The sequence below is a fragment of the Doryrhamphus excisus genome, chromosome 14 (assembly GCF_030265055.1).
Source record: "Doryrhamphus excisus isolate RoL2022-K1 chromosome 14, RoL_Dexc_1.0, whole genome shotgun sequence".
Taxonomy (NCBI): domain Eukaryota; kingdom Metazoa; phylum Chordata; class Actinopteri; order Syngnathiformes; family Syngnathidae; genus Doryrhamphus; species Doryrhamphus excisus.
The window spans coordinates 17,006,338-17,020,415 of NC_080479.1; the positions used below are offsets into that span (position 1 = coordinate 17,006,338).

Genomic DNA, 14,078 nt, shown 5'->3' on the forward strand with positions numbered 1-14,078 from the left:
GTTTACAAGCAGCAGTTTACACGTTAAATCAGATATTTGGCTTTTTATACTACTAAGTACTACTACCAAGTATTTCAGTATTAAAGGCGTTCCTGTTCTCATACTACCAATCGAGCTGAAGATGAAGTTGAAGCATTTCAGGACCACGGCCAGATCCACCAACACCAGAACAAAAGACGGATTTGCGTTGCTGGATGTCAGGGAGCGTCTCAAATTTACTGTCTACGTAAAAAACGAATACACATGGGACACCACTTTTTACATTTGGTAATGGTAATGGTTTTATTTCATTTGAACATGCATCAGATTACAATTGAATGCATCCCATAATCAGTTCACAGTTCCACATGTCCAAAAGGAGTAGGAAGAAGCAAAGCTTAATAAATCCTACCCCTCCATCTGGTACTTTTACAATCAGTAACTGTTACATTTGTTCACTTCCTGCTTTCCTAATATAGTTTAAGTTATTAATTTGTATTATTTTGCGGTTTTGCATGCTAACATTAGCATTGCTCACATCAATATTTTAAAAATATTTTAAAAGTTTTCATGGGTAAAATCGTCTATAAACACATGGTGCTATTATGTTAATTGTCAGCATGTTAGTGCTAGCATGCTAACATGAGCATAATTTCTCTTTTTTTTTTTTACATTTTCATATCGGTGCCGCCATGCTATTCAATCGTGCTTTACAATCCAGTAATTTATTGACGGTCCCCGAACAGGACATGGAAATACTGAGCTATCATGCTAACATTAGCTTAGTAGCATTTTCAACCATTTTCATGAGTATTAACAGGACAGACACTCTATCATGTTAATGCTAGCATGCTAACATGAGCATAGTAGTATTAGTAGAGCTCATAGAAACGCAATCATGCTCGGTGTTAGCATAATGTTAGCATTGCTATCGCACTAATATTATCATAGTAGCATATTTAGAGAGTCAGCATAAGCAGACACTACCATACGTTAGCATGTGTTGCATGCTAACATTGGCATGCTAACATAAACAAAGTCGCATTTGTAGCCATTTTTCCAAGTAGAACTCATGGAAATACTGAGCTATCATGCTAACATTAGCTTAGTAGCATTTTAATCAATTTTCATGAGCATTAACAGGACATGGAAACACTGAGCTATCATGCTAACATTAGCTCAGTAGCATTTGAATCCATTTTCATGAGTATTAACGGGACATGGAAATACTGAGCTATCATGCTAACATCAGCTTAGTAGCATTTTAATCCATTTTCATGAGTATTAACACGGACAGACACTCTATCATGCTAGGTTTTGCATGCTAACATTAGCATTGCTCACATCAGCATAACATTTAACACGTTTTCATGAGTATTAATTGTCAGCATGTTAGTGCTAGCATGCTAACATGAGCATAATTTCTCTTTTTTTTTTTACATTTTCTTATCGGTGCCACCATGCTATTCAATCGTGCTTTGCAATCTAGTAGTTTATCAACGGTCCCCGAACATGACATGGAAATACTGAGCTATCATGCTAACATTAGCTTAGTAGCATTTTAATCCATTTTCATGAGTATTAACACGGAGAGACACTAACATTTTAAATGTTTTCTTGAATAGAATCGTCTATAAACATATGGTAATTTATTGACGGTCCCCGAACGTGACATGGAAATACTGAGCTATCATGCTAACATTAGCTTAGTCGCATTTTCACCAATTTTCACGAGTATTAACAGGACACTCTATCATGCTAGGTTTTGCATGCTAACATCAGCATTGCTCACATCAGCATAATAACATTTTAAACGTTTTCATGAGTAAAATCGTCTATAAACACATGGCGCTATTATGTTAATTATCAGCATGTTAGTGCTAGCATGCTAACATGAGCATCATTTCTCTTTTTTTTTACATTTTCATATCGGTGCCTCCATGCTATTCAACCGTGCTTTGCAATCTAGTAGTTTATTGACGGTCCCCGAACAGGACATGGAAATACTGAGCTATCGAGCTATCATGCTAACATTAGCTTAGTAGCATTTTAATCCATTTTCACGAGTATTAACATGGACAGACACTCTATCATGCTAGGTTTTATATGCTAACATTAGCATTAGCATCAGCATAATAACATTTAAAACGTTTTCATGAGTAGAATCGTCTATAAACACATGGCGCTATTATGTTAATTATCAGCATGTTAGTGCTAGCATGCTAACATGAGCATCATTTCTCTTTTTTTTACATTTTCATATCGGTGCCTCCATGCTATTCAACCGTGCTTTGCAATCTAGTAGTTTATTGACGGTCCCCGAACAGGACATGGAAATACTGAGCTATCGAGCTATCATGCTAACATTAGCTTAGTAGCATTTTCATCCATTTTCACGAGTATTAACATGGACAGATACTCTATCATGCTAGGTTTTATATGCTAACATTAGCATTAGCATCAGCATAACATTTAAAACGTTTTCATGAGTAGAATCGTCTATAAACACATGGCGCTATTATGTTAATTATCAGCATGTTAGTGCTAGCATGCTAACATGAGCATAATTTCATTCATTCATTCATTCATTTTCTACCGCTTTTCCTCACGAGGGTCGCGGGGGGTGCTGGAGCCTATCCCAGCTGTCTTCGGGCGTAAGGCGGGGTACACCCTGGACTGGTCGCCAGCCAATCACAGGGCACATATAGACAAACAACCATTCACACTCACATTCATACCTATGGACAATTTGGAGTCGCCAATTAACCTAGCATGTTTTTGGAATGTGGGAGGAAACCGGAGTACCCGGAGAAAACCCATGCATGCACGGGGAGAACATGCAAACTCCACACAGAGATGGCCGAGGGTGGGATTGAACCCTGGTCTCCTAGCTGTGAGGTCTGAGCGCTAACCCCTAGACCACCGTGCCGCCCATGAGCATAATTTCTCTCTCTTTTTTTTTTTTTTAAACCACTGTTCCAACGACATTTTACAACCGTGCTTTGCCGTGCTAGTAATTTATCGACGGTCCCCGGCGCCTGACTGCCCCGCCCACTGTAGGGATGGAGCGAGATGGACAGGGAGGGAGACACCGGCTTACGACGTCAAAGGAGTACAAACACGCACACGCGCGCACGTACACACAACCGGAGGGGGTGGGGGGGAGACAGCGATATAGAAGAGCCCGGGAGACAATTCCCTGAAGGAAGCCTTGAATATCCGTCCGAGATTTATTTTTTTCCTCTCCCAAAAACAACATCTTAAAGTGAATGACGCGAGCGCGGTGGCTGCTGTTCGAATCCTCCAAATGGATTTAAAAACGTCAAATTAACTGAATAATTGAACAAGAACAAGACCGGAAGGCGTCCGCTGTTTGATTCCGTGCCACGACCAGCACCACAGGTAGGATGGGGATAACTCCAGTAGCCATTGTTGTCATGTACTGGTATAGTATATATTTCCATAATGGTCATATCTTGTGTATTGTTATTGGTATTATAACACACAGTAACATTATAAAAATGTTATATAAATATAATAAGTTACTTGGTATTATTACAAAGTCAGTTTTATTCTGTTTTTCATTGAATTTATTTTGTATTTTATTGTACTTTATTTATTTTTATTTTTTTTTAAAGAAATAAATTCCATTTTATTCTATTTTTGGAATTCTATTTTATTCTCTTCTGTCTAGTGGATTCATCTAATTAATTATGTATTTGTAAATTAAATAAAATTAAATATTAAATAAAATAATGTAAATAAAATGTATTTAAAAGTAAAATTAATTTTAATTTATTGTAATTTGATTTAGGCCTGTTGTTGTCTATTTAATGGTATTCTATTTTTTATAATTTTTGTTTTATTGTATTCTAGTCTCGAGTATTCTGTTAGAATTCAAAAATATAATTATCTGTAAATTAAATAAAATTAAATAAATAATAATAAATTAAACATATAAATATTCATAAATATATTATAAATATTTATAAATATATTATAAAAATGTATATATTTATAAATATTTATAATATATTATATTTAGAAATATATTTATAAATATGTATAAATATATTATAAATATTTATAAATATATTATTAATATAATAATTATATAACAATATAATATAAATATATTATAAATATTTATAAATATAAATATTAAATATAAAGAAAAAAAGAAGAAAAAATAAAAAAAGAAAGAAAGAGAAGAAAGAAAAAAGAGAAAAAAGAGAAAGAAAAAGGAGAAGAAGGAAGAAAAGAAGAGGGAGGAGAGAAAGAAAAAGAAAAATAAAAAAATAAAATTAAAAAAATAAAATAAAATGTATTTTAAAGTAAAAAATATTTTTTATTGAATTGTTGTAGTCTATTTAATTCTATTCTATTCTTTCTCATTTTAGTTTTATTGTATTCTAATCTCAAGTATTTTGTTAGAATAGTATTGTGTATAATATTATCATTATTATTATTATATTTGAATGTATTATTTATTGTAATCTATCCTTACAATTATTTCTATATAGCTCTATATTGTCGGGGGGGGGTTGATGTGGCGGGTCCAATCCTCTGCTGAAACAAAATTCATAGATTTATCAGCGGCAATATGATGATATAATATACATATATGCTATTTCCCATCTGCACCTCCTGTTTGCACCTCCTGTTCAGTGTGAAGTGAAGCCAGCATGCACCTCTTGACAGCCTCTTCTCTTTGTGTGTGTGTGTGTGTGTGTGTTGCTCCTCCACAGACTCCCAATGAAGGAGCCTGACGCAATCAAGCTCTTCATTGGGCAAATCCCCCGAAACCTGGAGGAGAAGGACCTGAAGCCCATCTTTGAGCAATTTGGGAAGATTTACGAGCTGACGGTGATAAAGGATAAATACACGGGCTTGCACAAAGGTAAGGGATCGTTAGAGACCTCTAGGGTTAATATAACACCCCTATAGTCACCTTAACATTCATATTACCCAATATATATATATAGTAGACATAATATAAGACATGCCGTGATATCGACTGACACACGTTAGCATCAGGGGGAGTTCCTTGTTCTTTTTTTTAACTTCCTGTTCCGTATAGTACCACTCGCACGTGTGTACAGCTATTGTACTCCATGTATAAATACATTGTACTGATCTGTTCTTTCCAACATGTATTGCTTTAGCTAAGCTAGCTGCTGGTGTTCTTATTTATTTACTTATTTTATTTGATTTCATTTCATTCAATTATCTAGAAGTCAATTCTGTTCTAGATTTGGATTTGTTATTATTATTATTATTATTATATGTTATTATATAATATATTTCTAATATATTTCTATATTTATTATAAATTATTTATATTATTTATATTATATATTATTATTATTATTATTATATTCTGCTCTTTAGAATGGTATTCTATCTTTAGAATTTCATTTTACTACATGAAATGAAATTTAATTATAATATATATTAATATACATAATATTATTACTATTATAATATATAATAATATATAAATAATGTATAATTATTTATTCATTACATATAATATATATATATTGATATATATGAATAATTAATTTAATTAAATGTAATTTTAGTCCATTCTAACACTGTGCTAACACTAGACATGGTAGCAATGTTTCTATTCTATTCTATTCTATTCTATTCTATTCTATTCTATTCTATTCTATTCTATTCTATTCTATTCTATTCTATTCTATTCTATTATTTAGAATGCTATTCTGTCTTTGGAGTTTTATTTTATTTTATTCTGTTCTGTTCTTTTGAATTTTTATTCTGTTTTTAATTGAATTTATTTAGCATTTTATTTTACTTTATTTTGTTTTTTAGAAATAAATTCTATTCTTTAGAATGCTATTCTATCTTTGAAGTTTTATTTTATTCTGTTCTGTTCTTCTGAAATTTTATTCTGTTTTTAATTGAATTTATTTTGTATTTTATTTTACTTTATTTTATTTTGTTTTTTAGAAATAAATTCCATTCTATTCTATTTTTGGAATTCTATTTTATTCTCTTCTGTCTATTCAATTCATCTAATTATTTAATTGTAAATTAAATAAAATGAAATCTTAAAATCAATGTCATTAAAATGTATTTAAAAGGAAAATTAATTTTAATTTAATGTAGTTTGATTTAGGCCTGTTGTAGTCTATTTAATTCAAATTCTTCTAATTGTATTTTATAGTATTGTGAATAGTATTACCAATATTATTATATTTGAATGTATTATTTATTGTAATCTATCCTTACGATTATTTCTATATAACTCTATATTGTCGGGGGGGGGGGGGGTTTGATGTGGCGCGTCCAATTCCCTGAAACAGAATTAATAGATTTGTTGGGCACGTTTGAATGCAAATGTTGATCCATCATGGGAGGAGAAAGTGTTTGTGTTTGCGGGTTGTATTCCCTCCAAGTCATGAAAGGCGGACGTTTTGAAGCGTCTTACGCTGGGAAAAAAAGCACTTCAACAACAACAACAACAACAAAAACAATTCAACAGGCCTCTGGAGGTACTCAAAGGTACCCGGGATGGAACCCGACGCTTTCCACAAGCACTCCCACTCTCTCCCACCTGAGCGGAAACGGCGGTCTCCGCACATGAAAGGACGAGCTGACAGGTTGATAATTATCTTGGCTGCCATTTCAAATGCAAATGCCAGCGTGGAAAAGCAAACAAAAAAAGGGCTTCCTATAAATTGACACAAACCTTCCTGGTCCCTCGGCAGACTTGGAGACCAGGTGGCATCAGTTCTCCAACAGCTATGACACCTACTCTGCATATATTTACATATTCATGTTCCGTGGCGGCCCCCTAAAAAAAGGTTAATGAAGGGACCGTCACACAGCCTCCTCGAATCAAAGCATCATCGCATCACACAAACGTGGTTGTTGTCACGTTTGTCACCTTATGGATGCAGTTCTTCATCCGCAAACCGGAGATTGGACTACAACCCCTTGGAATATCGGGAACGCCATTTATTTACTTTTACTTACTTATGTTGCACTACTGACTTTATTTTGTATGATGTAGTATTAGGACCACATAACAAAAATATATAATAATATAATAATTTTGAGAAAAACAGTGTAAATTTACAAGAATAAAGTCCTAAATTTACTATAAAAAAAGGCATAAAATTATTAAAACAAAGTTGTAATATTACCAGAATAAAGTAGTGTATTTACAAGAATAAATTCCTAAATTTCCTAGAAAAAAGTAATAAAATTATGAAAATAAAGTTGTAATATTACCAGAATAACGTAGTATATTTACAAGAATAAAGTCCTAAATTTACTTGAAAAAAGTAATAAAATTATTAAAATAAAGTTGTAATATTACCAGAATAAAGTAGTGTATTAACAAGAATAAAGTCCTAAATTTACTAGGAAAAAGTAATAAAATTATGAAAATAAAGTTGTATATTTACAAGAATAAAATCCTAAATTTACTAAAACAAGTCATAAAATTATGAAAATAAAGTTGTAATATTACCAGAATAAAGTAGTATATTTACAAGAATAAAGTCCTAAATTTACTAAAAAAAAAGTCATAAAATAATGAAAATAAAATTGTAATATTACCAGAATAAAGTAGTGTATTTACAAGAATAAAGTCCTAAATTTACTAGAAAAAAGTAATAAAATTATGAAAATAAAGTTGTATATTTACAAGAATAAAGTCCTAAATTTACTAAAAACAAAAAGTCATAAAATTATTAAAATAAAGTTGTAATATTACCAGAATAAAGTAGTATATTTACAAATAAAGTCCTAAATTTACGAGAAAAAGTAATAAAATTATGAAAATAAAGTTGTAATATTACCAGAATAAAGTAGTATATTTACAAGAATAAAGTAGTACATTTACGAGAAAAAAAGGCGCAAATTTACAAGAAAAAAACGTTGTAAATTTACAAGACAAGTTGTAAATCTGTGAGAAAAACTTTGTATATTTAAAAGAAAAAAAGTCAGAATTTATGAGAATAATGAGTAAATATTACAAGTAAATTTATTCGAATTTTTGAAAATAAAGTAATATATTTATGAGAAAAAAAGTCATAAAATTACCAGAATGAAGTTGTAATATTATGAAAAAAAGTTATAATAATATGTTATAATAATTTATAAAATCGAAAAAAGTCATAAATTTATGAAAAAAAGTTATATTACGAGAATAACGAGTAAATATTATGTGTAAATTATATAAGTATATACTATTATAAAGAATACAGTTGTAAATTCATGAGAATAAGGTCTTAATATTACAAGAATGAGGTAGTAAATTAAAAGGAAAAAGGAAAAAGGAAAAAACTATGTACGTTTCTGAGAAAAAATTTGTAAGAAAAAAAGTCATAATATTACAAGAATAAGGTCGTAATATTACAAGAATGAAGTAGTAAATTAAAAGTAAAAACGTAAAAGTAAAAAGGAAAAAAACTATGTGCATTTCTGACAAAAAATTTGTAAATTTGTAAGAAAAAAGTCATAATGTTACATGAATAACCAGTAAATGTTACAAGAAAAACTTTTAATTTCCGCGAATTTTTTTTTTAGAATAAAGTCACAAATAAATGAGAAAAAAATTAGGAGAAAAAGTCATAATATCACGAGAATAATAACATTCCCCTTGCTTCAGGCAGGCTTTTATTTATAACGTGGCAGCAAAACAGATTAGCATGTCTCGCCCTTCTCACTTTATTCTTAACTTTATTCTAGAAAATATTATTACATTATTTTAACACATAGCCACCTGCCATTTGACGCCCATGCACAAGCTATACCTCCATTTGTTCCATTGACGGAAAAGCAACCCGGATCATGATGGCTGCCCCTACTACTGTTCCAACAACACAGACGAGAACCTTCAGTCACGAGGGATGCCGCTTGCTATCTACCGTTTGACGCCCCTGCACAACATGAAGCTCCAGTGTTCCATTGAAGGAACATTGAAGGAATTGTTTGCTACTAGTGTAAATTACAAACGGGTCATTTTATGGTGTTTTGATCAGTTGATTAGCGGCCTAGAAACTCTCCATCGAACCCGACACCACAAAATGTCAAATTCTTATACAAGCGCTCTTCTTCTCGTTTCCAAGGATGTGCCTTCCTGACGTACTGCGCTCGTGAGTCCGCCCTCAAAGCCCAGAATGCACTGCATGAACAGAAGACACTGCCGGGGGTGAGTGCTGCCTTTGTTTTTTTTGCCAGCTCACATGTATGTTAAAAAAAAAAAGGCGGGGGGGGGGGGCTTTGTTTCGACATCCACTCAGACGGTGACGCAAGGGAAAAATGACGAGCGCTCCCAGCTTCCCCTTTAGCAGAAATCCACATCCACTTAACCTTCCTCTTGGGTTTATACAAGTGTCTACCCATATGATAGTATTCTAATATTAGCATGCTACCAATGCTAACATGCTCACGTTAGCAGGCTAACACCTAGCGTGGTACTCGTGTTTATAGAAGTGTCTATCCATATGATACTATTCAAATATTAGCATGCTAGCAATGCTAACATGCTCACGTTAGCAGGCTAACACGTTGCATGATACTCGTGTTTATACAAGTGTCTACCCATATGATACTATTCTAATATTAGCATGCTACCAATGCTAACATAATGACGTTAGCAGGCTAACACCTAGCATGATACTCGTGTTCATACAAGTGTCTATCCATATGATACTATTCAAATATTAGCATGCTAGCAATGCTAACATGCTCACGTAAGCAGGCTAACACGTTGCATGATACTCGTGTTTATATAAGTGTCTACCCATATGGTAGTATTCTAATATTAGCATGCTACCAATGCTAACATGCTCACGTTAGCAGGCTAACACCTAGCATGATACTCGTGTTTATACAAGTGTCTACCCATATATTATTCTAATATTAGCATGCTACCAATGCTAACATTATCATGTTAGCAGGCTAACACCTAGCATGATACTCGTGTTTATACAAGTGTCTACCCATATGATACTATTCTAATATTAGCATGCTACCAATGCTAACATAATGACGTTAGCAGGCTAACACCTAGCATGATACTCGTGTTTATACAAGTGTCTACCCATATACTATTCTAATATTAGCATGCTACCAATGCTAACATAATCACATTAGCAGGCTAACACCTAGCATGATACTCGTGTTTATACAAGTGTCTACCCATATGATACTATTTTAATATTAGCATGCTACCAATGCTAACATGCTCACGTTAGCAGGCTAACACCTTGCATGATACTCGTGTTTATACAAGTGTCTACCCATATGATACTATTCTAATATTAGCATGTTTTTTTTATTTTATTTGTCACAAAATGCCGTTTTTAAATGAAACTTTATTTGAACGTGTCTTGTAAAGACCGGCTTTGTTTATTTTAGGGATTTTAGGGACAATTTTGACAGACTGGCGGTAGGGTTGGGACTAAACTAATCCCATTGTTAGCGTGACAGTCGTGTGACCTTCTTGACTTCTCATAGAGGATCAGCATAGCTTGGCCTCCATCCCTCCCTCCCTCCTTTTTACTCCACCGGCAGCTCACAACCTGTTTCTGTGTTCACTAACCCCCCCGCCCCCACCCAACCCCACCAAAAAATAGACAGAACCGTCTTATTAGCTCCATGCAGACCAGACCTCCCTGCTTCTGCTCCCAGCTGTGGCGTCATTGTCATCCAATTGTAGCATCAAACTAAGAATAATGGATCTCATCAGCATCTCATGGCCAGGCCTGTATAACAGAAGCACTATTGTTGACTTTATACGATACCGATATCAGTCCGATACCAATATATGTACTTCGTGTAGTGGAATGAACACATACAGTATGTGTTTTATACAGCATTTTTTCGTTTTTCAAGATCGGGAAAAAAATCTAATACTGATACCGCATTTTAAAGCTGATATCGGGCCGATAATTATCAGTCTTCCCCACTTGTTTTAAATTTACAACTTTCAACTTTATTTTCAAATAATCTTCATAAGTTTTCTTCTCGCAATATTTCCATAATTAATTTTTTATAATATTTTTAATGATATTTAGAATATAATTTAATACCTAGTATGATAGTGGTGTTTATATAAGTGTCTACCCATGAAAATGGCTAAAAATGCTACAATGCTAATATGAGCATGCTACCAGTGATAACATGCTTACTTTAGCAGGCTAATACATTGCATGATAGTGGTGTTTGTATAAGTGTCTACCAATGAAAATGGATAAAAATGCTACAATGCTAACATGAGCATGCTACCAATGCTAACATGCTCACATTAGCAGGCTAATACCTTGCATGACAGTGGTGTTTGTATAAGGGTCTACCCATGAAAATGGCTAAAAATGCTACTATGCTAATATGAGCATGCTACGAATGCTAACATGCTTATATTAGTAAGCTAACACCTAGCATGATACTGGTGTTTTCTGAGTGTCTACCCATAAAAAGGGTTACGAATGCTACTATGCTAATATGAGCATGCTACCAATGCTAACATGCTCACATTAGCAGGCTAATACCTAGCATGATAGTGGTGTTTGTATAAGTGTCTACCAATGAAAATGGATAAAAATGCTACAATGCTAACATGAGCATGCTACCAATGCTAACATGCTCACATTAGCAGGCTAATACCTTGCATGATAGTGGTGTTTGTATAAGGGTGTACCCATGAAAATGGCTAAAAATGCTACTATGCTAATGTGAGCATGCTACCAATGCTAAAATGCTCACGTTAGCAGGCTAATACCTAGCATGATAGTTGTGTTTATATAAGTGTCTACCCTTAAAAAGGGCTAACAATGCTACTATTTTAATATGAACATGCTACCAATGCTACCATGCTTACTCTAGCAGGATAATACCTAGCATGATACTGGTGTTTTCTGAGTGTCTACCCATGAAAATGGCTAAAAAATGATTATATGCTAATATTAGCATGTTACCAATGCTAACATGCTCACATTAGCAGGCTAACACCTAGCATGATACTCATGTTTATACAAGTATCTACCCATATGATACTATTCTAATATTAGCATGCTACCAATGCTAACATGGTCACGTTAGCAGGCTAACACCTAGCATGATAGTCGTGTTTATACAAGTGTCTACCCATATGATATTATTCTAATATGAGCATGCTACCAATGCTAACATGCTCATGTTAGCAGGCTAATACCTAGCATAATACTCATGTTTACACAAGTTTCTACCCATATGATACTATTCTAGCTGTAGGTTTTAGCAACACCTAGCATGATAGTGGTGTTTATATAAGTGTCTACCCATATGATATTATTCTAATATGAGCATGCTACCAATGCTAACATGCTCATGTTAGCAGGCTAATACCTAGCATAATACTCATGTTTACACAAGTGTCTACCCAAATTATACTATTCTAATATTAGCATGCTACCAATGCTAACATGCTCATGTTTGCAGGCTAACACCTAGCATGATACTCATGTTTATACAAGTGTCTACCCATATGATACTATTCTAATATTAGCATGCTACCAATGCTAACATGCTCATGTTGCAGGCTAACACCTAGCATGATACTTATGTTTATACAAGTGTCTACCCATATGATACTATTCAAATATGAGAATGCTACCAATTCTAACATGCTCAAGTTAGCAGGCTAACACCTAGCATGATAGCGGTGTTTATAGTGTGATAGTGTCTACCCATGAAAATAGCAATTGCATGAAGTCTGATGTGGGAATAATGTGTCACGAGAGACTAAAACATACACTAATCCAACATTAAAACAAGCGGTTGTTGAACAATAACACCATTTGTCTCTGCTGGGCGAGGTGGACGACTCAAGCCGTCCTCATCTTTGCTCCATTAGCGCCGCAACATATTACCCTTCATCAAAACTCACTTAGCTGAATTAATATTTGCCATAATGCCCTGCTCTTCATTATTTCAATGCAATCACTGTTTAGTCTTATGACCAGAGAGAAATGTGTTTGGATGTGTCAAGGGGGGGGGGCAGGGGGAAGATGGGGGGGGGGGGGGGGGCAGGTGTTCACACTAACACAGTTTAATGAGGGGTGTCTTTTGCTTTTGTGTTGTGTTCATGCGTCCCCTGTAGAACGCACACGTGCGTACAAAAAAAAACGCTTGATGGAAGTTGTATTGATGGGTGGACGGTGTTGTGGGTTTAAGCCGTGCGGATGAGAGCGAGTGGAACATGTGACTTGTGTGGGACATAGTCAGCCGTAAGCATGCAGACTGAGGAGGGGCGGGGTGAGGAATCGTCTGAAATAAATGTGTCACCTGCTCTGTAAAAATTGCCCCCTTCCTGATTTTTTTGCATGTTTGTTTATTTTGGATCCTTGTTTTGCTGCGGAACCCAAGTTGGTTTCAGTTTGAGGTCAACAATAGATTGTCCTTCAGGATTTTGCAGAATTTTTGGTTCCATTTATCACAGCAAGTCTTCCGGGTCCCTGAAGCAGCAAAACAGCTCCAGACCATCACACTACCACCGCCATATTTTACTGTTGCTTGTGGGATATTTTTGGTAGACAGCAGAATTCATGGTTCCATTTATCACAGCAAGTCTTCCAGGTCTTGAATCAGCAAAACAGCCCCAGACCATCACACTACCACCACCAAATTTTACTGTTGCAATGATGTTCTATGGTTTTTTTTTTGGTAAATAGCAGAATTCATGGTTCCATTTATCACAGCAAGTCTTCCAGGTCCTGAAGCAGCAAAACAGCCCCAGACCATCACACTACCACCACCATATTTTACTGTTGCTATAATTAGTTAAAGTGTTGGTGAGTTAGTGAAACTCCAGTCTTTGCCAAGTACCCATGAGTCAGTGAAACTTGAGTCTTTATCTAGCATCCCTGAGTCAGTGAAACTTGAGTCTTCTTCAAGCACCCGTGAGTCAGTTAAAGTGGAGTGCCGGTGAGTTAGTGAAACTCCAGTCTTGGTCGAGTACCCAAGAGTTAGTGTATCTACAGTCTTTGCCAAGCACCCATGAGTCAGTGAAACTTGAGTCTTTAGTATCCCTGAGTCAGTGAAACTCGACTCTTCTTCAAGCACCCGTGAGTCAGTTA

General features: G+C 34.5%; 1 protein-coding gene across 3 annotated transcripts in view; it reads left to right on the forward strand.

Annotated features, from left to right (window-relative positions):
• The first annotated feature begins 2,914 nt into the window (after positions 1-2,914).
• LOC131102391 (CUGBP Elav-like family member 3) overlaps positions 2,915-14,078 on the forward strand; it is a 32,365-nt gene continuing 21,201 nt past the window's right edge. The window contains exons 1-3 of one of the 3 annotated variants that reach the window (XM_058048034.1): positions 2,915-3,381; positions 4,728-4,879; positions 9,087-9,169. In XM_058048034.1, the coding sequence (XP_057904017.1) occupies positions 4,735-4,879; positions 9,087-9,169 (228 nt within the window). In that variant the 5' untranslated portion in view covers positions 2,915-3,381; positions 4,728-4,734. Of the gene's footprint in view, positions 3,382-4,690; positions 4,880-9,086; positions 9,170-14,078 lie in introns of those variants that run through there. The other 2 variants (XM_058048035.1, XM_058048036.1) reach the window with 2 other exon arrangements.